Source organism: Cydia amplana, chromosome 27 (assembly GCF_948474715.1).
Source record: "Cydia amplana chromosome 27, ilCydAmpl1.1, whole genome shotgun sequence".
NCBI classification, from domain to species: Eukaryota; Metazoa; Arthropoda; class Insecta; order Lepidoptera; family Tortricidae; genus Cydia; species Cydia amplana.
This window is the reverse complement of record NC_086095.1, coordinates 7841890-7865741: the sequence shown is the minus strand read 5'-3', so window position 1 is coordinate 7865741 and position 23852 is coordinate 7841890. Positions and strand designations below refer to the sequence as shown.

General features: G+C 37.3%; 1 protein-coding gene across 1 annotated transcript in view; it reads right to left on the bottom strand.

Moving 5' to 3' along the window:
* Positions 1–4100: 4100 nt before the first annotated feature.
* The window catches only part of LOC134660561 (zinc finger protein 345-like), a 30469-nt gene continuing 10717 nt past the window's right edge, over positions 4101–23852 (bottom strand). Inside the window, exons 3-6 of the mRNA XM_063516333.1 lie at positions 9358–9552; positions 7181–8927; positions 6381–6532; positions 4101–4267 (exon numbers count right to left, since the gene is read on the bottom strand). Coding sequence (XP_063372403.1) covers positions 4105–4267; positions 6381–6532; positions 7181–8927; positions 9358–9552 — 2257 coding nt within the window. The 3' untranslated portion in view covers positions 4101–4104. The remainder of the gene's footprint in view (positions 4268–6380; positions 6533–7180; positions 8928–9357; positions 9553–23852) is intronic.

Genomic DNA, 23852 nt, shown 5'->3' with positions numbered 1-23852 from the left:
ATTGTAATGTATTTCGAGTGAAACTTCTTGAATGATTGAATTTTTTGGAAAAATTATACCCAGACGGTGACTTCGATCGGATCGCCCACTCCACTTTGTTTAGCAGCTCAAAGCTGTCACTGTCAAAACGTTTTTTTTAAACGTAACATGCAAGACCGGCTATAATATTGGCTCGAACAAGCCGAAGGATTTCTTTGGTTATCGTTATAGCCATTTAGACTCGCGGCTCGCGGCGCGTCTCGTGGCTCGCCTCGACACACTCGCGTTCGGCTTGTCATTCGGTTATAAACCTTATGCCGTGCCGTTAGTGTTTAAATTATATTAGCTCGACGAGCTTAGGAGCCCACCGTTTACACTCACGTCTCGTGGCGCGGCTCGGCTCGTGGCTCGCGCGAGAATATAAACCGCTTGTTATAGTGATAGCACACTATCGCACCGCACCGCGACCTTGGTGCGTCGCACCCATAAGTGAGAGCAAGAAACAGATATCTCTTTCTCGGTCTCACTTATGAGTGCGACGCACCAAGGTCGCGGTGCGGTGCGATAGTGTGTTATCACTTTTATGTTGGTTAAACTGTAAAATTGTCCTATCATTTGAAAGCGCGATTAATGATTTAAGCCCCTCCACACATTCGCGACTTAGCTCCGTGATTCGCGCACGAGTGTGGAGGGGGCTTTATGCGCAGTAGATTGTATAGGTATCTATATATAGCACTGAATTAATAATAGTACTACCTTGGAGGATACAACTAAACGGAGTAGCCATTAACAGGCTTTCCCCTCTGTCGAAAATAGGCGGCCAACGGTCATACACAATGTATGGACTGACGTTTATCTGACATGGCTATTTTTACGTTACGCATACATTTGACGTTCCCCTCCCCCGCAAAAATCGGCAGACTGTTTTGTACAGAAAATTACAGACATGGCGTCTCCGTTTGATTATATCCTCCAAGAGTACTACCGTACAGAAAGGACATTTCCTACAAAACCGAACTTTGACAGCGATTCAGGGACGAATCATGCTGCCCCTTTCTAATATATGGCACTATCTTTTTCGGTTTCGGCTATTTAGGGTTGTCAAAATTCATTATTTGTTATCTGTGGTCGTGCACGTAAAGGATAATATATAGCTGGTCAACCAAATCTTGTCAGTAAAAAAAGGCACGAAATTCAAATTTTCTATGGGACGATATCCCTTCGCGCCTACATTATTCAAATTTGCCGCCTTTTTCTACTGTCAAGATCTGGTTGACCAAGTACAGTGCCAACCACTTAAATAGCCTCACCTATATATTGTGAGTATTATAATTATACGTGATTATTTTTATCAATATATCTTAAATTTGAATTGTACGCCCTGACGTTTATCGAACGACACATTAACAAGTCCGAATTTGTCTGCGCGCGAAACGTCTTGGACGCAAGAGCTAATACCTACGGGCCGTCCACATGAATAGCCTCAGTGTAACATAATCGTCCAAACCGTGCATTTAAGTTTCGCTTTCAAATTTATTTTATTATGATTAGATAATACAGATGGCATTCTATTAAGTACCTGCAGTAACGCGATAAACACAGTGTTTTTGTGACTATGGGACGTGGAAAAAACTTACAAGTTTAGAAATTGAAAAGGTTAATTTTTATTTAACTCTAAAATTATCCCATCGTGAGATAGCTCAAAAAATAGGTCGCAGCCCTAAAGTTATTAATAATTATGTTAAAAATAAGGAAAATTACGGCCACCAGTATAAAGGACGCACAAAATTTGCCACTACGGATCGTGAACGTCGACTTATTTTACGCACTGCTTCAAATTCCACCAAGACCGCCAGGCAAATAGCTAGTGAAATAAATACTAGAGCACCTCTCTCTACAGTTCGACGGATTATTAGAACATCATCCCACCTCAAACGAAAAAAAATCATGAGTAAACCTCCTTTGCGCGAACAACATGTGGCGGGTCGACTGTCTTTGGCTAAAAAGTACATGTGCTGGAAAACCGAGTGGCGAAATGTGATTTTTAGTGATGAGAAAAAGTTTAATCTAGATGGTCCAGATGGATTTAAATATTATTTTCATGACCTAAGGAAAGAACCGAAAGTACTATCACGTCATCATTCAACTCTCGGATCGGTGATGGTTTGGGGAGCAATTTCTTACTATGGTACTGTTGATTTAATTGTGGTAGACGGAAGACTAAATTCTGAAAAGTATTTAAATTTATTAAAAGAAACAAAAAGTAAGATCAGAAAAGTAATAGGTAGAAAAAAAGTGTTTTTTTAGCATGATAATGCTCCCATACACAAGTCAGCCATAGTTACAAAGTGGTTTGAAGAAAACCAGATTGAAGTTCTAGATTGGCCATCCTTGTCCCCTGATCTGAACATCATGGAAAATGCCTGGGGTTGGCTTTCTCGGCAAGTATATTACAACGGAAGACAGTTTAGTAATAAAGAAGAACTCATTCAAGCTATTTACATTGTTTGGGATTCTGTGGACGTTAATTACATACATTCTTTATATGAATCACTACCTAAACGTATTTTCGAATTAATAAGGTCTAATGGAAGGTATACGAAATATTAAACGAGAGTTTTAATAACTAAACAGTATCTTTTAGCATGTGAGGCTATTCAAGTGGAAGGGTCAATTTATTTGTTTGACGTTATTTCTTAAAACTTTGATTAGATAACAATAAATATTGTATTTACTATTACAAGGCTTCTTGTTTTATTTCATATTTAATGTTTAATATATATCTCCTTTTTATATTACTATGAGAAATATTAATTTTGTTGAGTGAGGCTATTCAAGTGGCTGGCACTGTATATTGGAGGGATATCGTCCCATAGAAAATTTGAATTTCGCGCCTTTTTTTACTGACAAGATTTGGTTGACCAGCTATATGTAAAGGGTCGTCAAGTTGTGTCAACCCTTGCTCGGAGCAATGAGTCGAACGGAGCCGGGGGAAAGGAGAGTCGCCTTGGTGTCGCCCCACTGCTTATAGATAAAATCTGCGAATCGGAGAATAGAGACTAACTGATGTAACGACTAACGATAAATTAATAATTTAGTTTATTGTTGTTGTAATAGAGCGTTTTCCAAAAAAAGTGTACATTTCATTCATGTCTTCAAAATATTGACTTCTTGGGCTCATTTTACTCAGAATCATTTGTACATTCACGCCTCATACATGAAAAAATGTCCCAAAATTTTGTATGAAAAATGATTTTTCCAGTGCGTCACGTTCATACAAATAAAAAAAAATATTTCATACAATAATGTGACGATCAGGAAAGAAAATTTTTGGACACATTTTTTTATGTATGAGGCGTGAATGTACAAATGATTCTGAGTAAAATGAGCCCAAGAAGTCAATATTTTGAAGACATGAATGAAATGTACACTTATTTTTTTGGAAAACGCTCAATTACATTAATAATTAAAAAATATATGAGCGAAATAACACTACACACGTTTATTACTTTTTAGGCATAGGCAATAAGTAAAATAGGGGCAATGAAACAATGTGAATGATTAGGTATCCTTATTCTTTCTTAGTACCTTCAATTTTTTTTACAGATCCATATATATACAAATAATTTATGAATAGCCCCTATTCATAAATAACGTCATTTGAAATTTGAAGGGGGGGGGCCTGGACATCGGATGATGGTAGCATGACGTAGGAGGAAACGGTGTCATTAGAAGCATGATTTTTGGATGATTTTAGGGGGGGGGGGGTCAAAAAATAGATGACGTAATTTACGAACAGCCCCTTACAGAATATTTTTTTGGATATTTTATTTATTTAATCTTTATTGCACAAAAGAAAAGTAGTACAAAAGGCGGACTTAATGCCATAAGGCATTCTCTACCAGAATCTCTCTAATATTGATACTAAATAACATTATTATAGGACATTCTTACACAGATTGACTAAGTCCAACAGTAAGCTCAAGAAGGCTTGTGTTGAGGGTACTTAGACAACGATGTATATAATATACAAATACATACAAACACACACACATAAAAAGGTCGGCGGTACAACTGTTGTTATCTGTGTTTGTAAACTATTGCTAACATAAACATATATTTTGTTTATAGTGTAGTTGACGTGGGTCTAATAGATGTTTCATGTAACTTCTGATGGTGCTTCAAAGTGCCGCTCCTAGTGAACTGTTTGTTGCATATATCGCAGGTGTAGGGTTTCTCCCCGCTGTGCGACCGCCGATGCCTGTTCAGGTCGCCGCTGAGCGCGAACCTATACGAGTATAACAGGAATATTTTAATTCATCTTATTACAGTTGGTACAGGTCTAAAATATAATGTTTTTGGCAAAAATTTAATTTTTGGTATACAAGCTTTTATCGCTGACTGTACTTTTCTTACGACAGACAACTAATACTCATCGACACAATTCTAAAAACCCCTAACTCAATTAGGTTGCGTTGTTTTATCACAGAGTTCTTATGGCCACCTCCTGTCTCCATCATCACATCAGCTCGATGGTACCATAATATTGCATTGTCACCCGACTTACATGTGTATGCAAAATTTCAGCTCAATCGGAAACCGGGAAGTGGATCAAATTTAACTTGCAAGATTTGATTAGGTACAGACAGACAACGGGACAGGACAACTAAAAAAAATAAAAGCTTGTAATGATCAAAATCATCCGCTTTTGAGTCGAAATCACACAAAAATATCGAAATAAAAATAAAGTTGAGTGTACACTGTAAGATTTCAAACAAAATCGCCCTGTTACGGCGGTTACACTTTAGAGTTTAGAGATTCGTCGTCTGCATATGGGTCTATTTTTTTGTTCGAGTTTTTTTTCGTTAGAATTCATTTTAATTTGGTAAATTTAGAGTTCCAGATTCTGGACAATATAAGCGCATTTTACGGTACATCTCTTAAAATCTACCTGTACTTAGACTAAAAAAACCAGCCAAGTGCGAGTCGGACTCGCGTTCCAAGGGTTTCGTATATTAAGTCCGACTCACACTTGACTGCACATTTCTAATAGGTTTTCCTGTCATCTATAGGTAAAGAGCTATTTTGTCCTCGTCGCCACTGGGATGTATCGAAGTAAAACGACCGTGTAATGCTGTTGCTGATTTAATACTGAATAAGAGTGGTTTGACAAGGTTTCGGCGCAAGCGCATCAGTCTATGCATCTATACATACGATGTAGGTACATGTATACACTTCAGTATTTTTTTTAAAATTTATACCCAGTATTCGGAGATAAAGGGGGGGGGGGGGGATGGTCGGACAGACAGATGCACGAGTGATCCTATAAGGGTCCTATAAGAGTAATTTTCCGTTATGTTACGAAAACACCATACGCTTTCTTATAACGGGAAATTTCAATTTTACCCAAACTTTTCAAACTTACCAATTTTTATCAAAATCTGGCATAAAAAATACTACAACAAATAAAAATTAGGCCATATATTGCATGTAATATTTGTACACCAGTCATGGCAAAACAAGAATCATCCTATAATGAAACATTGAACACCTATGTATAGATACACGCTTGTTTCAATTCAATTACGATCATTAATGTAATGTAATTATTTGTATGGATCTTGTTATCCGAAATAAATATACAGGGTGGATTTTCTTTTTGGGTCAGTGAGGGCAGCTACCAGATCCCGTGCTGCTACGAGAAAACGGTCTTAGAAGACCTTCCCTCGATTTCAAATTAATGAAGATTGGCTTTTACAGATTTTGGAAAAAACATACAGGGTGCGAGAAAAAGGTAATTTTTGACAAACTTTTTTTTGATGCCAATCGATCCCATTCCTATTGAGGATCAAAAGCTTGTATGGAAGCAAAAAAAAATTCCGGCTAGAAAAGCCACAAATCGAGGAAAACTTTTCCCATACAATTTGTATGAAAGTGAAAACTTTATATTTTTCACATGCTATTTTTGTATGCCAATCGATTCCATTCTTATCATCAGTATCAATAGTTTCCTAGGGGTCAACTTACGGTAATGTACCAAAAAGCCACAAATTAATAAAAACTTTCTCCATACATTTACTATGGAGAAAATGTGAAATTTTATTCACAATTTTCTACCTCACCCATCAGTCCTACAGCAATGTCTTCATACAGTATTATGGTTCTTAAATGTAACATGACTGATTGGCCAGATAGAAAAATGTGAATTAAATTTAATAAACAGAGTAAACACATACTTGTTATGACACTGATCGCACTCGTACGGCTTCTCCCCGCTGTGGCCGCGGGCGTGCCGCTCCAACAGGTACACGCTAGCGAAGCCCCGCCGACACATCTTGCAGGCGTAGGGTTTGCTCGGGTCTTCAAAATACATCTTAATAATAAACAGATTGTACACATACTTGTTATGACACTCGTCGCACTCGTACGGTTTCTCCCCGCTGTGACCGCGCGCGTGGCGCTCCAACAGGTACACGCTAGCGAAGCGCCGCCGACACATCTTGCAGGCGTAGGGCTTGCTCGGGTCTTCTGGTATCACTTCCACTTTACATACCTGATAAAATAATAGCTTAGTTAAAATAGCGGTCTTTAAATAAAAAAAGCGGTGGTGGCCGAGTGGATATGACGTCCGACTTTCAATCCGGAGGTCGCGGGTTCAAATCCTGGCTCGTACCAATGAGTTTATCGGAACTTAAGTACAATATATCATTTGATATTTACCACTAGCTTTTCGGTGAAGGAGAACATCGTGAGGAAACCTGCATACATCTGCGAAGAAATTCAAAAGGTGCATGTGAAGTCCCCAATCCATCTGCATTGGCCTAGCGTGGGGACTATAGCCCGAGCCCTCTCGCGCATGAGAGGAGGCCTGTGCACAGCAGTGGGACGTATGTAGGCTCTAATTATTATTATTATAAATTAGTAAAGAAAAAAGTAAGTAAGTGTCAATTGTCGCGAAAAGTGCCACCTAACCCTGCAGCACTGGTATTAATCATCAAATCAATGTTAAAATGTATGTTTTATACTGCATGTGCATAAGCATGCTGTGTGTGTGTGTGTGTGCTCCATGTCCAAGTGCATATATATGTATATATATTAGTCTGTAAGGTATATGTAATATGGGCCTTGTTTCCTGGTTTAAATTTCTTAATAAATAATAAGAACCCTACTCTGTTGTAAAGCCACATATATAACTACTAACCTTATTAGTATGAACCCGCTTATGCTTCGTTAAACTGCTATTAGTGTAAAACTTCTTCTGGCACACTCCGCAGGTATGCCTCTTATCGCCTCTGTGTATTCTCATATGGCTATAGAAATTACTGCTACTAGTAAATTGTTTATTACAAATCTCACACAAAAACGGTTTGATGCCATTATGAATTTTATTATGATTTGTCAAAGTGCTGTTACTAGTAAACTGTTTGTTGCAGATTTTACAGGAGAAAGGTTTTTCTCCAGTGTGATTTCTTTCATGGATCATCATAGCGCTTCGCTGAGTAAATGTTTTAGGGCAATATTGGCAGGAGTACGGTTTTACTGCGCTGTGGACTTTCTTATGGTTTAGTAGAGTGTAGCTTCTGGCGAATTTTTTGCCGCAAATATCGCAGGCATAGGGCATCTCTCCCGTGTGTATTCTTTGGTGCTTAATTAAAACACTCTTTTGAGTGAATCTCTTCTTACAGAACTCGCACTGGAATGGCTTCTCGCCAGAATGTATCACCATATGTCTGATTAGATTACCGTTGCTATTAAAATGCTTTTTACATATTTCGCAGTAATCTTTAGCGTCGTAAGCTTTTAAATGCTTTCGGTATTGCGTTTGTTTCTTAAATGTTTTTTTACAAAGCTTGCACGTCCATTTTTTGCGAACTTTTGCTATTTTTCCATTGCTTTCTGTTGGTTGGTTATTTTCGTTGTCTATCAAAATATCTGTATCAGTATTTATTGTTGAATTGTTTTCTTCTATACTGTTTGTTGGTAAAGTATCTAAACGATTTTCATGTTTAAATTGATCACTTGTATTATTGGGTTTTGTCTGTTTTATGTTGACTTCTTCTTTTATATCTAAAAATTGACTTTTACTGCTTTCATTATCTTCGCGATCGCTATAGTCAATTTCTGGCACAGTATCTTCACAAACATCACTCATTTCCAATTTATTTATTTGTACACATTCATGTATATAGAATTCTTTATTATTGTACCAATTATCACAGTTTACACACCAAAATGGCTTCATATCACACTCCGACGTCTTAGGTTGAGACTTTTTCTTTTCACTTTCAGAATTTTCTTTTTTAGGCTCAGCAGTTTCTTTCTTAGACGAGGTAATTCCATTTTCAATCTTCTCAACTTTTTCCTTCTCATGAATGCGCTTCAAATGATTCTCCAAAGTAAAACTTCTAGAAAACTTCTTCGAACACATTTCACATTCGTACGGCTTCTCACCCGTGTGTATCCTCTCATGTTTAATCAATACAGACTTTTGCGTAAATCTTTTACTACAAGAACTACACGGGAACGGTCGCTCCCCTGTGTGCACTAACATATGCCTCGCTAAATTAGCTTGAGTTTTCAATTCTTTCTCGCAAACACTACACTGAACCTGATTATGTATTCTCAGATGTTTTTCTAAACTACTTTCACTTACAAAGTTTTTCTTGCAAACATTACATTGAAATTCTTTAGTCCTTGTATGTATTAGCATGTGTGCATGTTTATAAGATTTGTTTTTAAACGTTTTATGGCAGATATCACATGTCCATTTATCTGCAGGTGGTGGTAGTTGTGCTACAGGGGGTTCTTCCTTAACGTCCCCGTGGACGCGACGGTGGCAAGCGAGAGTGAAGCTACGGGAGAACTGTTTGTGGCAGATATTGCAGGAATATGGAGTCTCTCCTGTGTGGATACGAACGTGCTTGATTAGCACAGACTTTTGGGTGAACCTGAAAGGGAAAATAACTTTGAAATCATAAACTGAAATACATGTCATACATTAAAGAAAAAGTGGCGAAGCCCTCTAGTGTCTGAACTTTGAAATCTTTGAATGAAAAGCATATATATGTATACATGGTCTGATCAATAATTGAGTTTGCTGGTTTAAAACTATTAATCAGACCAGGCTATGTGTACATTTTCGGGCATTTATAGCTAGATACCAGCATGTGTAACGGTTAAGTAATTAAAGTTGGGTTAGTTTTATTTATTATCTCCAATTAAGGTGCTCCCAGTGGAATTAATTCTGTGTAACGTGTAACGCAAGCGAGCAGATGGCTTGCTCGATTTTTGACAGTACGGAGGTCACAGGTGTCTCTCACTGTGGAACTACATTCTAGCCCACCTCCAGTTACAGTTGGTGACATCTGTGATATTTACCTTCTGCTACAGTGCTCGCAGGCGAAAGGCTTCTCTCCGGTGTGAGCTCTCAGATGGCGCGCCAAGTTGCCGTGTGTACGGAACCGTGCGCCGCAAACGTGGCAGCATGCGGGCCGCTCGCCGGTGTGGACGCGCATGTGGATGCGGAGGTGGGCCGGCGACCAGGAGACCTTGCCGCATTCCGGGCAGGCCCATCTGTGGTAACCATCGTTTTTACAACTCATACGCGTAAATGTTTTTGTCAACTTATTTATACAGTGGGAGAATTGGCATGTCAGTTTCGTTACTGCAATGTTTTGCTGCTAGAGTGCAGTGTACTAGAGACTTAAGTATACCATAGAGTAACTTATACAAACTGTTTTTTTTTCACAGATAATCAAATATGCTTACAAAGGGCATACCGGGAAACGAGAAATCGAAACTCAGCTATCTGCCTCTTTATCGCTCGAACACGTACGAGTGATAGAGAGAGGTTAGATGACAAAATTTCGACTCTCTCGTTTGCTGTAGACCTATTCGACTGTGACTTATTGTGGGAGTCGCGCCCCCTACGCAGAGTTTCGCGACTTTCGCGTAATATTCCCTATTCGGAAAAGATTGAATTCGGCAAGGCCGTGTCGATGTCGTACAGCTGCGATTGTGGCCCACAAATGGTCGCGCCTGACTCTCGGGTCCGCAATCAGCATTATGCTGAGGCGAGCCCATTTCGTGGTGAACAATATGTTTATATAAATAAATAAATAAAATCATTTATTTACCAATAAACTATGGTTTACATATTTACCAGGGGCCCCCGCACTAGGTGAGACCTGTATCGCGGGGAACCAGTTAGATTTGTACAGTATCTGGATTTAGTTACTTAATAGGTAGATATACTTAGCATGCAAGTTATAAAATTACTAAAAATTACACTTAAGTTTTTGCGTACATTATTATAAAATATTACTTAGTATAGCTTCTGTCTCCAAGTAGTTGAGTGATTGAAGAAGAGTGTAGGTAAGCTTTTTGGCCTCAATAACTGATTTGCCTTTGAGATGACAATGCTTTAGCATGGCATTGTAGGTTGAAACCTTAAGGTGGTCCCCAAATCGTTTACCGAAGGCGGAGAAGACTTTCGGAACAGGTAGGTTAAAGATTCGCTTTTTGAGAAGTGAGACGTAACAAGTCATGAGTGTAGACGATTTGTGTGTAAGCAAAAGGATTCTGTGCAAAAATAACTGCCGAACGGTCAGGACCTTAGCTTCGGCGTAGAGTTTAGAAGTTGGAAATCGAAAGGGTCTCTTCAACATAACTTTTAAAACAGAGCAGAGCAATGATTCACATTTCTTTGGTAATACATTACTTCTGAGTGAAATTTAAAATCACGAAAATAAATGATTTACCTTTGAAGCACGAATTTATCTTATTACTATCATCTAAACTGGGGAATGAACTGTACATTCAAGGAAAAAGCGTACTCCTATCTTAAAGGCCGGCAGCGCAACAACCCCTCTGGAGTTGCGGGTGTCCATAGGCGACGGTAATCACTTACCATCAGGCGATTCATCTACTCGTTTGCCTCCAACATCATAATAAAAAAACAACCAATGAATATTTGCTTATGCCATACAGTCATACTCATCAAGTTGCATGGTTTGTTGATGAAATTATATGGCACGAATACCGGAATTTCGGATTACCGAAATATAGTACCGATTTGTACCGGAATTAAAGAGGATTAATCGAATATCGGAATTCCAGTATTGGAGTTTTTTAGTTTCGTTTTATAAATTATGACGAAAACTATAGAAATTTTACAACAGAAGACGGTTGTTGGCACTTAAAATGTATAAATTTTGTTAATAAATTGTATGTGTAATTAAATATTAATAACAATAATAATATATTCGCTCTTTAGCGATAAGACCGCCTGTTGTCTGCCTCTACATTTAACCAATTGTTCCTTTTCTTTTGTATCTTTTTACTGAGGTGTGCCAATAAAGAGTATTATGTATATCTATCTATCTAACTATCTACATTCATTGACAATTTGACTGATATACCGTTAAAAATATTTTTAAATGGTAATTTGACTTGACTGATTTACCGTTAATAAGATTATTAATTCCGGAATTCCGGTATTGAGAATTGTCGGATATTGGAAGCTTACATTGAGGTTTATACTGACTAAATTGCCTAAATACTGTTGGCGTGTGCGTGATTTTCGATATGACTAATGACAGGTAAACGGTGAATTATGCTGGTTTCACTTTGGAAAACACAAAAAAAAGACAGAGAACTTTGTTAAAATTTAATGTTTATTTTGTTTTTCCAATAAGCTAATTTCTAATTCCAATTTTCTCTTCTTCAATTCATAAATGTCTCTATCCTCTCTCCTCTTCTCTTCTAAATGCTGTAGTTTAGTCTCGAATAATATCCTGTCGTATTCTCTCGTACAGTGTATCGCTTCTAATTTTGTTTGTCGTAATGTTTGATTTCTTGCATATTCTGTGTCTGGTGATGGCTTGGCTCGTTTTCTAAAACCTGAAATAAATATACATATCGTACTATTGTTAAAGGATCTAAATGTATGTTTTTCTACTCCAGCACTTCAGAACCCGTACCATGAGTCACTGACAGTATCAAAACTGACATGTACGCTAACGTCTACGTAATTTACTTTCTATACATCTCGCTCGCACTAATATCCGAGTACGAGCGGGATGTATAGAAAGTAAGTTACGTTATCGATGGCGTTTATCTCTGGTGGTATAGCCACACAGGTTGTCATTAAGAATAAGAGTATTGTGTTACCTACTAAAGAATATATAAGTTACTAAGCGGGCGAGGTGTTCAAAATTACCTTGAGACGCTCTTATTCTCTTAACAATAAAGTCGCGTCAAGATAATTTTGGACACCTCGCCCGCTTAGCAACTTCTGCTGCTGACTGTACAATGTAGTACAACTGTTTTTTTTTTAAATGCTAACTTCTAGGCCAAGATCTACAAACCAAAATGATTTACTCTTGTAAAGGTATTTCAGTTATCATCATAATGATATTGCGTAACGTAATCATAATGATACGGCAGCCATTTTGATAGCCCAGACCAGACTGTGCCAGTGTTATTTGAACGCCATAATTTCATAGAAGTTTGATGCTCAAAGCTCAAAAAGTTGATTGCTCAAAGGTTGACTGGAAGAGATCCCTTATAGGGATAAGTTCGCCTTTGTACATTGTATACTTTCTATTAATTGTATCTTAACCTGTCTTATGTAGGTACAATAAAGTGTTTACATACATACATACTTGCTATCTGGGGCCCGTTTCTCAAAAGCTTGTAACTTGTAATACAAGCGGATGCTACTTTTTTGACAACTCTTGTTAGAAAGGGACTTCCACGTCTTCCACTTGTATTACAAGTTACAAGCTTTTGAGAAACGGGCCCCAGGGCCACCAAAATCGCTGCCGACTTGGCTTGGTCCATAGACTAGGAATCCTCTAGACGGAGTTTAGAGCAATTATTTCATGAAACCGATGCTGCCAAAAATACTGGGGTGCGGGCACAGACAAGACATCCTCTAGACTGAGCATAGTAACGCTACCCCCTCTGCCACTTATACGGTAGTTTTACTCCATCTTCAAGTCAATCCCGTGCCGTGATTGGTCCGTGTCTTTGAACGGACCAATCACGGCACGGGATTCGCTCACCTCGTCCCCCGCACCCCCGTATTTTTGGCAGCATCGGTTTCATGAAGTAATTGCTCTAAACTCAGTCTAGAGGATTCCTAGTCTATGGGTGCGGGGGACGAGGTGAGCGAGTCCCGTGCCGTGATTGGTCCGTTCAAAGACACGGACGTCACACAAAGACACTTTGACTCGAAAATGGAGTAAAACTACCGTATATTTGTGGCAGAGGGGGTAGCGCTACTATGCTCAGTCTGGAGGATGTCTTGTCTGTGGCTTGGTCTAACCGTGGTACTTACGAGGCTGTGAGGCTGCGTGCCGCGCCGCTCGCGGGACACGAGTCCCGGGCAGACATGGCGGGATACTCGGGACTAGGTGGATCTGATGACACAATAGTACATTGTGTATGAAGGTCGGTAAAAAAGAATTTATGAACGAGTGGGACTTGAAGCCCGAAGCAGAAGGCGAGGGATTAATTAACAAGAGTTCGTCATTCCTGTACCAATTGTTTAAAAACTTGACCACTAAATGCATAGGTACCCAACTAGCAAAAAAGTCTCAGAATCCGCACTTTATAAGAGTAGTGAGCTTATAGCGCTCTTATTTTTGTTTTGAACATATCATCGCTCTTATATTAGTCTTAGACAAGCTAATACGCACTTTAGTAAGTTTAGTCTTATTACCTAGTCTTATATATGTATATAAGAGCATTTTATAATACTATTATAAGCCTGTCGCTCTTACAATAACATTTACTAAGTCTCATTGAACTTGAGAGTACCTGGTTTTATATCCACATTCTCTAAGTTCATTTGATCTTATATTACACTTTCTAAATGCTATTATAAGAATGTAAGACTAATATCAACATGGCATAATACTAATATGAGCCTCTCGCTCTTACAATAACATTTACTAAGTCTCAGTGAACTTGAGAGTAGGTACCTGGTCTTATATCCACATTCTCTAAGTTCATTTGATCTTATATTAGACTTTCTAAATGCTATTATTAGAATGTAAGACTAATATCAACATGGCAAAATACTATTATGAGCCTCTCGCTCTTACAATAACATTTCCTAAGTCTCATTGAACTTAAGAGTAGGTCTGGTCTTATATCCACATTCTCAAAGTTCATTTGATCTTATATTAGACTTTCTAAATGCTATTATAAGAATGTAACATTAATATCAACATGGCATAATACTATTATGAGCCTCTCGCTCTTACAATAACATTTACTAAGTCTCATTGAACTTGAGAGTACCTGGTCTTATATCCACATTCTCTAAGCTAGTTCATTTGATCTTATATTAGACTTTCTAAATGATATTATAAGAATGTAAGAGTAATATCAGCATGTCATAATACTATTATGAGCCTCTCGCTCTTACAATAACATTTACTCAGTCTCATTGAACTTGAGAGTACCTGGTCTTATATCCACATTCTCTAAGTTCATTTGATTTTATATTTAGACTTTCTAAATGATATTATAAGAATGTAAGACTAATATCAGCATGGCATAATACTATTATGAGCCTCTTGCTCTTATAATAACATTTACGAAGTCTCATTGAACTTGAGAGTACCTGGTCTTATATCCCCATTCTCTAAGTTCATTTCATCTTATATTAGACTTTCTAAATGCTATTGTAAGAATGTAACACTAATATCAACATGGCATAATACTATTTTAAGCCTCTTGCTCTTACAACAACATTTACGAAGTCTCATTAAACTTGAGAGTACCTGGTCTTATATCCCCATTCTCTAAGTTCATTTAATTTTATATTAGATTTCTAAATGCTATTGTAAGAATGTAAGACTAATATCGGCATAGCATAAGAACACTGTAAGTACGTACATTTCTGATCTTATTCAAAGCTATAATAAGATCAACAGCAGCACTTTAGTAAGATATTGGAGTGATATATGATCAAGACAGTTATATCACAAAAGTGAAGATCAATATAAGATGGTTTGATCTTAAATCGTTTTTTTATTTTTTATTTTACTTTATTAGGTACACTAAACAGACATCGTACAATATCATGGGTAATACAATTGTACATTATGGCTTAAATCTAGCACGAGATCCAAAACAAGTGTACACAGCATGTTTTACAATTTAGCGGAAATATTACAAACTAATTAACACCATATTATAGCTACAGTGAAAAATATCAGAGAAGAAAAAACTATCTAAAAAACTATCTTTTTGGGAACACTATTGTTTTTTTTTTTTTTTATACCACATAGGTGGCAAACAAGCATACGGGCCGCCTGATGGTAAGCAGTCACCGTAGCCTATGGACGCCTGCAACTCCAGAGGTGTTACATGCGCGTTGCCGACCTTTTTTTAAAAACCTGTACACTCCTTTTTTGAAGAACCCCATATCGTAGACCCTCGGGAAAACCTCGGAAGGGAGGGACTATTGTAAGTATAAGTAAAGCAAGGAACCCTAATTTATTCAACATGGCCATATCATTTGTATTCAGAATGCTTATAAGACTCTAATAGTGCGCTTGAAAAATACAGCTACAGCAATGGCTGACTATCAATACAAAATAAAGAAATAAAATAATTATAAAAATATTCAAATACCATATTTGATTAGGCGCATGAAGTTTGAAGTGTAAAACAGGGTCTACTTTACAGTAAATAATATTTTACCATGTGAATACTTACCATAACATAAACACACAATGATAAACAGCAGGTTATTATAGTTAACATAATTCATAAACACTTACACTAATATATTTTTGTCACGTTGCAGTTAATTTCACCCGTATATTTTATACATCACAAATAGAATGATTCAAATCTCTGTGTGAGACTGTGTGACCTTACAACCAAATCAATATAAGCCTATGTAGACTTACAAGATACTTACGTTCGACCAACTTAAGCCTATGTAGGCTTACAAGATACTTACGTTCGACCAATATAAGCCTACATATGTAGGCTTACAAGATACTTACGTTCGACCAATATAAGCCTATGTATATAAGTATCTTGTAAGCCTACAACTGGCTTACAAGATACTTACGTAAAAGCGATATTAGCCTAAGGCAGCTTAATTTAGTTTTGAAAAAGATTACTGTGAGTGCAAACAGCATTCAATTAGACTGCTATTAGAACGATATTAAAATAAATACTCTTATAAGTTGTGCCCAAATCCGGGCTTAGACGATGATATAAAATCAATATAAGAGCGAAAAATTGTAGTCTAGAGACTGTTGTTAGAGCGCTTTTTGCTAGTTGGGTAGGTACCTACTATAGGATACAGCTTTTACTTAGACTAACCTAGGTAGACAGATACAGATACATACTTACGACGTAAAATTGTATACAAAATTATAACAAAAATAATAGATCTTACAAACTTTTCTCTCTTACAGATTTCTATGAGGTGATATGTTTAAATTAATTTTATTTGTGACGTTCCACGACGAAAGGTACCTTACGGCGGTCAGCGCTTACGTCAAGTAGTAGTATTAGAATTGGGGCGCCGCTAATAATGGCGTAAGCGCCGACCGCCATAGGGTACCATTCGTCGTGAAAAGTCACATTTAACTCTAATACGTTAAAGGCGAGTATTTTTTTATTGAAACAGAGTCCCATTTTCATTGTATTTAAGTGTATAATTACCTCAGAACACTCCACTGGTATTGGATCACTCACGGAGGCTGTTGAATGCGGTTCCTGAAGTTTTAATAAATAATAAATATTATAGGACATCATTACACAAATAGACTTAGTCCCACAGTAAGCTCAATTTATGGCTCGTGGTATGAATAGAATAGAAATATTTTTTTCACCTCAGCAGCTCGAACAAGGGTACTTTGATTCTTAAAAACAGTGAGCAAAATGCGATTTTGCTCACTGAGTGAGACAAAATGACATTCAAGTGACCTTTATAGTCAAATGTCATTTCAACATGCGGGGTCTAATAAAACTTCGAAATACTTGGGTTCTATTATCTCTGTCCCTTTCACACTGTTAGCAAAAAGAAACAGACAAAAAAAAGTTAAAACGACATTCAACAGTATATTCACGGTTTATAATAGACCACCGAAAAACTTCAGACCGCATCGTTCCAAACCACGTACGAGTATGAATTCTTAATAATTAATAAATAAAAATAAAGTTTAAGATTTGATAAAAACTGATAAAATACTATATTTTAGGTATTCTATTGTACAATTAAAATAACGAACTCAAAAAATACACAGATCATCACGCAATATTAATTATTTTACTTTTAAGAATTTCTACCATAGTTGACAAATAGTACGTATCCGCAATTCGGACCGTATCTTACAAAGATTTTTTTTACAAAAAAAAGTTTGAAGTGTCAGTTAATGTTTGTTATTTCTATATTATTTTAATGGAATTTATTATTACGTTTTGTTTTTGTGTTCCATTGCGGTAATTAAACTTAATTGTTTGTATATCTTAAGAAAACATGAGTGCAGGTATTAAGTGATGAACAAGGATTACATTTTTCAAGTTGTCTAATAGGTATGTTCTCACTGTGCTGAGGTGAAAAATGTTGTGTACTACACGAGATCAAAGTTATTTACATCTCGTGCGCTTTTGAGTCCCTTACTACGCTCAAGATTCTAAATTAGATTCACTCGCTACGCTCGTGAATCTATTATAGAATCTTTCGCTTGCACGGGACTCAAAATAAGCACTCGAAGAAATATCAAACTTTGATCACTTGTTGTACAAATAACTATATTCGTGAACACAAACACAAAAAAGAAAATTACACAAGCAGAGAAACATAAAAAAGGAGAAGGTGCCACGAAATGGTCTCACCTCAGCATGTTGCTGGCGACTTCCAGCGCTGGATACTATAAGTCACAGACAAGACACCCTCCAGACTGAGCATAGTAGCGCTACCCCCTCTGCCACAAATATACGGTAGTTTTACTCCATTCTCGAGTCAAAGTGTCTTTGTGTGTCGTCCGTGTGTTTGAACGGACCAATCACGGCACGGGACTCGCTCACCTCGTCCCCCGCACCCCAGTATTTTTGCCAGCATCGGTTTCATGAAATAATTGCTCTAAACTCCGTCTAGAGCAGTGGTGGGCAACTGCGGGCCAGCTCCGGCCCGCGCAAGAATTTTATCCGGCCCGCAGCCGGTCCTGCGAAATAATTAGTATGTGTACCTAAGGCTCGCGACGTCAATGTTTCAAATCAAAATGTATTTTTTCTGCAGTTTCGGCCCTCCGCGGATTTTTTGTAATTTTCTGGCCCCCCTTGAAAAAAGTTTGCCCACCACTGGTCTAGAGGATTTCTAGTCTATGCTATAAGTATATAATATTATATAGAAAACGTCCATAACTCACGAATAAAATAAATATTTGTCATAAACTGATAAACACACAAAAAATGCCCGCACCAGGATTCGAACCCGGGACCTCCTGCTTCGTCGGCAAGTGCAAGTACCGACTAGGCTAGGAGGGGGTAAAATAAACTTTCACTTTATGTTTTTTCTCCCTTATCTATTTAACTAGATACCTACCTGTTTGAATTTCTAATTAAGTATTTGTGGATTTCCATAGAGAAGGGTCCTAATTTGTGTTGGAATTTCAGATAAAATGGTCCTTATTGCACTTAAAGCATAAGGACCCTTCTGTAATGGAAAGCCACATTTTAATAAAACTTACCTGAGCAGACGGTTCCAGTACTTCAGCAATCTGAACTTCCTGAAATAAATATGTGAAAATTTAGCTTAATACTGAATTACTGACCCATTGATTAATATATAATGTGTAAAACCTAATAGTAGGTCACATTATAAAGTATCTCATCTGTTATTTATTTGTGATAAGAAATAAATTATAGATAATATTTACAATATTCACATTGACACACTGCAAATAGGTTGCCCAGTAAAATTGCGTACGGACAGATTTTTTTACTTTTTTTTGTTATTTAATCGTATATTAAATCGAGCGAGCTTGGGCGATAATGGTATCATTTTTAGTGCCCGTAAGGCGCGTGTTTTTTTGATTTCCGTTAATTTCAAGGATGCATTCCTGAGCTTAAATCAAGTAACTTTCTCAAAGACACCGGTATTCTAATTAACTCAATTTCGGAGATAATCAATAATTTATTTTTTTCCTATAAAGCCTCTACAAGCGTGTACACTTGCCTTAGGGCCGGTTTACATATTGATTAGTGTTTAGAATGAGTTCATACATTTGCTACTAACCTTAGGTACAATCTCGGTCGATCGATGTTCGAAATGACATTGATATGTCACAGATTTCAATTGTTTGGTTGAGTTAAATGTAATGCCCGTGTTACAACAACGCTATATGCTACATTTAATTACTTTTTAAACTTATTTAATTTTTTTCTTTAATTAACTAGATGCCATTTAGTTCTCTTTGTTGCTAGTTTGCGTTTAACTATCTATTCTAACATCCTCCCTTTAAGCGCAAACCCATGGCACTGGAACATTTTTGAATTTTCACTTGTGAAGTGGATTTGGTCAGGACATCAGCCACCATATCCTCGGTTCCAAGGTAGATGACTTCTATTTCCTTTTTAGCTACTTTCTCTCGAACAAAGTGGTATCTGATGTCTATATGTTTGCTGCGGGCACAATAGGATTCTGTACCTGCAAATTTAATGGCGCTTTGATTATCACAATATATAACAGTCGATGATGTTCCAACATCATAATGTAATTCAGACTCCAAGTGTCGGAGCCACATCGCTTCTTGTATGGCAGCAGCAAGCGACATAAATTCTGCTTCCATGGTTGAAAGCGCAATGGTGTTTTGACGTTTAGAACGCCATGATATTGCTGCACCCTGAAACAAAAAAGTGTAGCCGGAGCAAGATCTTCGGCTGTTAATGTCTGAAGCCCAGTCAGAGTCACAGTAGCCAGACGTTCTTTTTTCTTCAGTATTTTGGCTATATATTAATTTCATTTCCTTAGTACCTTTAATATATCGCAGCACTCTTTTCAAAGCAAGCCAGTGCTGCTGTTCTGGCTTGTTATTAAAGCTACTTAATTTGTTTACTATAAAACATATATCCGGCCTGGTCCCTTGGGATAAATACAACAGGCTTCCAATTGCTTCTTGGTAAGGTATGTTTGTAAGTATATTTTTTTCATCTTCTGTGCTGATCAATTTAATGCTAGGGTCACATGGTGAATGCACCGGATTACAATCTGTCATCTTGAATCTTTGCAGAATTTTCTCTATGTAAGCGGTCTGATCAATATAAATTTCACTTCTAGACGAATTTTGTTCAATTCTCCAACCGACAAAATGATGTATGTAACCAAGCTCCTTCATGTCGAATTTGCTTTTTAATTGTTTTTTTATTTCTTGACCCATGTGTTCATTGTTATAAAATATCAATATGTCATCAACATAAATGAGTACAATTAGAATATTTCCTTCAAATGTTTTGTGAAATATGCAAGGGTCCACTGATGAACTTTTCAGTCCCAATTCCTTTAACACAGATGTAAGCTTCAAGTTCCACTGTCGACTCGCCTGCTTCAGGCCATAAATTGATTTATTCAACTTGCATACTTCTTCTCCATGTTCATAAGACGGTGGTTGGTACATGTATATTTCTGTATCTATATCCCCTTGTAAGAAGGCCGTAACCGCATCCATTTGTTCAATGAATAAATTGTACTTGACTGCCAATGCTAATAAATATCTGATTGAAGTATGACGAACAACCGAGCAAATATTTCATTATATTCCATTCCTTTTCTCTGAATGAAACCTTTAATGACCAGTCTTGCTTTGTATCGTACAATCTCGCCCTTGGCATCAGTCTTTATTTTATAGACCCATTTACACGGAATGGCTCTCTTGCCTTCTGGTAAGGGTACTAACGTCCATGTATTATTTTGCAGGAGTGACTCATATTCATTACTCATGGCATTTTTCCATTCTTTTGCGTTTGGACCTGAAAGAGCTTCCTTCAGTGTTTCTGGCTCTTTTGCAAAAAAAGCTACTGCTTGGTTTGAACCACTCGTGCTTTCTTGACATAAGTAGGTGACAGGCTTATTATTTCTTGGCCTTAGCGTCATTTTACGAGATAATTCATCACTTAGTGTTTCATCTGGTAAGTACTCCTCATCGGCATTATCAGTAAAGTAAGTATCCTCATCTTCAGATAATTCTTTTTTAAGGCTCCCATTTAGAGTCGTATCGGCTGAATTTTGAGGCTCAGATGTGTCAGAAGGTTCACTAGAAGTATCAACTGTTTGAAACAAGTCTTCGGTCTCCTCTTCCTGCAGTTCTGATAATGGTACAATAACGCTATTATTTTGAACTTTGTGCTCAAGAAAAACAGCATCCCTGCTTTTGTATATTCTTCTCTGCTTTAAATCATAAAATCTGTATCCCTTGGTGTATTCACAGTATCCAACAAATAACATTTCGACCGCCTTGGGGTCCCATTTTTGTCTTTTTTCTTTAGGCACATGAACCATGGCTTGACAACCAAATATTCTTAAATTATCAATATTAGGCTTCTTACCAGACCACATTTCATATGGTGTTTTGTAGTCCAGAGCTTTGGTTGGTGACCGATTAATTATGTAAGCAGCCGTGGATACTGCCTCGGCCCAAAATGCTTTTTCTAACCTGGAATTCAGAATCAAACATTTAGCTTTTTGCACCAGATTTTGGTGCATCCTCTCGGCCATCCCATTCTGTTCACTGCAGTAAGGATTAGTTGTTTGATGTTGTATGCCGAATTTATTCAAAAATAATTTAAATTCCTTATTAACATATTCTGTTCCATTGTCAGAACGGATCATTTTTATTCTTTTTCCAGTCTCATTTTCCACTAGATTCTTAAAATCCTTAAAGCTCTGTAAAGTTTCAGACTTGTTTTTCATAAAATAAACATAAACTTTCCTACTATAATCGTCAATAAAATTGACATAATATTTGGAACCTCCTATAGAGCTAGTTTCCATCGGTCCACAAACATCTGTATGAATTAGTTGCAAAGGTTCAGTAGCCCTGGTTCCAATATTTTTAAATGGTTGTCGTTTCATCTTACCTGCCATACAGGTTGTACAGACTTGGCTGCCTTTCTTTGATAATTTAACACCCTCTGTACAATCAACTATTTTCTGTAAGTCTGTGAAGTTCAGATGAGCCATTCGAAGATGCCAAATATTTATATCTTGTTCTTCAACGGTTGATAAAAATGCCGGAGCTACAGAAATTTCTTTTAAAAGATACATGTTATTGCACTTATAAGCTGTCATGATCAGTCTTTTATTTTGATAGACTCTACAGACATTTTTTTCAAATTGAAGCACACAGCCATTATTTGTCATCTCACTCACAGAAAGTAAGTTAGTAGCCAGAGTAGGTACATATAACACATTTCTAACCTGAATTGTCTGAGGTTTGCCTTCGGAGTCTTTTATTTGTAAGTTCACGTTACCACATCCTTCCACTTTTAAAGTCTCCTTATCTGCCACCTTAATGCTACTTACTGTTGACGAAGTAACATTGTACATCCAGTTTCTGTCCCTACACATGTGGTAAGCACAGCCGGAATCGATATACCAGCGGTTCTCATCCAAATTGTCTGCAACAGAAAAAGCGGCAAAATAACCATTATTTTGGGTATTTGTTTTATTTTTCTTCTGGAAGTGACAGTTACTGCTAAAATGGCCGTACTTATTGCAATTATAGCATCTCGGCCCCTTCTTTTGTTGATTTCCATGTGAACTTTTCTGAGACTTAGGTATATTTTTAGTTTTATTATGGTTTACATATAACGCTGCAGAATCTGAAGTTTTCACCTCCTGGAGCAGCTTTGTTTTTACAAAATCAGCTGTAATGGACACACCTGAGCTCTCAATAGCCATAATCATCGGTTTGTAGACATCAGGAAGGCCAGCGAGCAGCAAAGTACCAAGCCACTCATCTTCGACTACAAATTTAATATTTCTAAGCTTATGAGCTGTTGTCATTACTTTATTTACATACTCTTCAATACCAGAGCTGTCCTCCAACTTGGCTGATATCAGATCTCTTAATAAACCTACTTTTCTACTGAGCCCGGAGTCGTCAAACACTTGTCCTAATTTAGTCCATACCTGTTTCGCCGTGGTCGCCTCCTGTACATGGACGTAGTTAATTGGATCAATCAGAAGTATTATCTTCGACTTTGCTTTAGTATCCTTCTTGACGTTTGCCACATAACCGGCACTTGGTTCGATAGTGTCCCACAAGTCTTCATGTTCCAAGTAATTTTGGACCGCAAATTTCCATGTCGGGTAATTTTCCCTGCCAATTAACTTCTCAATTGTGCCCATTGATATTTGCGCAGCCATGATTTAATGATAATTTAGGCTGAAATTGCTGAAAAGATAAAAACTTGCCACACAGCGCGTGGGCACTTTGAGGTTAAGTTAACTTGTTTGACAACTGAGCCGCGAAACTTATCGGTAAAACACTAATTTTAATTATTTGAGGTAAAAATAGCCCATAACCTCTTAGAAACCTCTTATATTAAGCAGATTAATGTTTTAATTAATATTTAAGGGCTTAGGAAAATGCAAAATGAAACCATCGGATGTAAGAGAAAGTTTTATTTTTTTAAAATAAAGATGTGACACATACATGTCAAAACTGTGTTGCTAGTTTGCGTTTAACTATCTATTCTAACACTCTTAAACGTACTTAAGCATACCCCGAAGTTAACGGAATTCAATAAAAACACGTTGTATACGTCAATGCTCTCTACTCACCACGTTTATAAGAGGCTGTTCATCTACATCAGCGAACTCATCTGGCGAG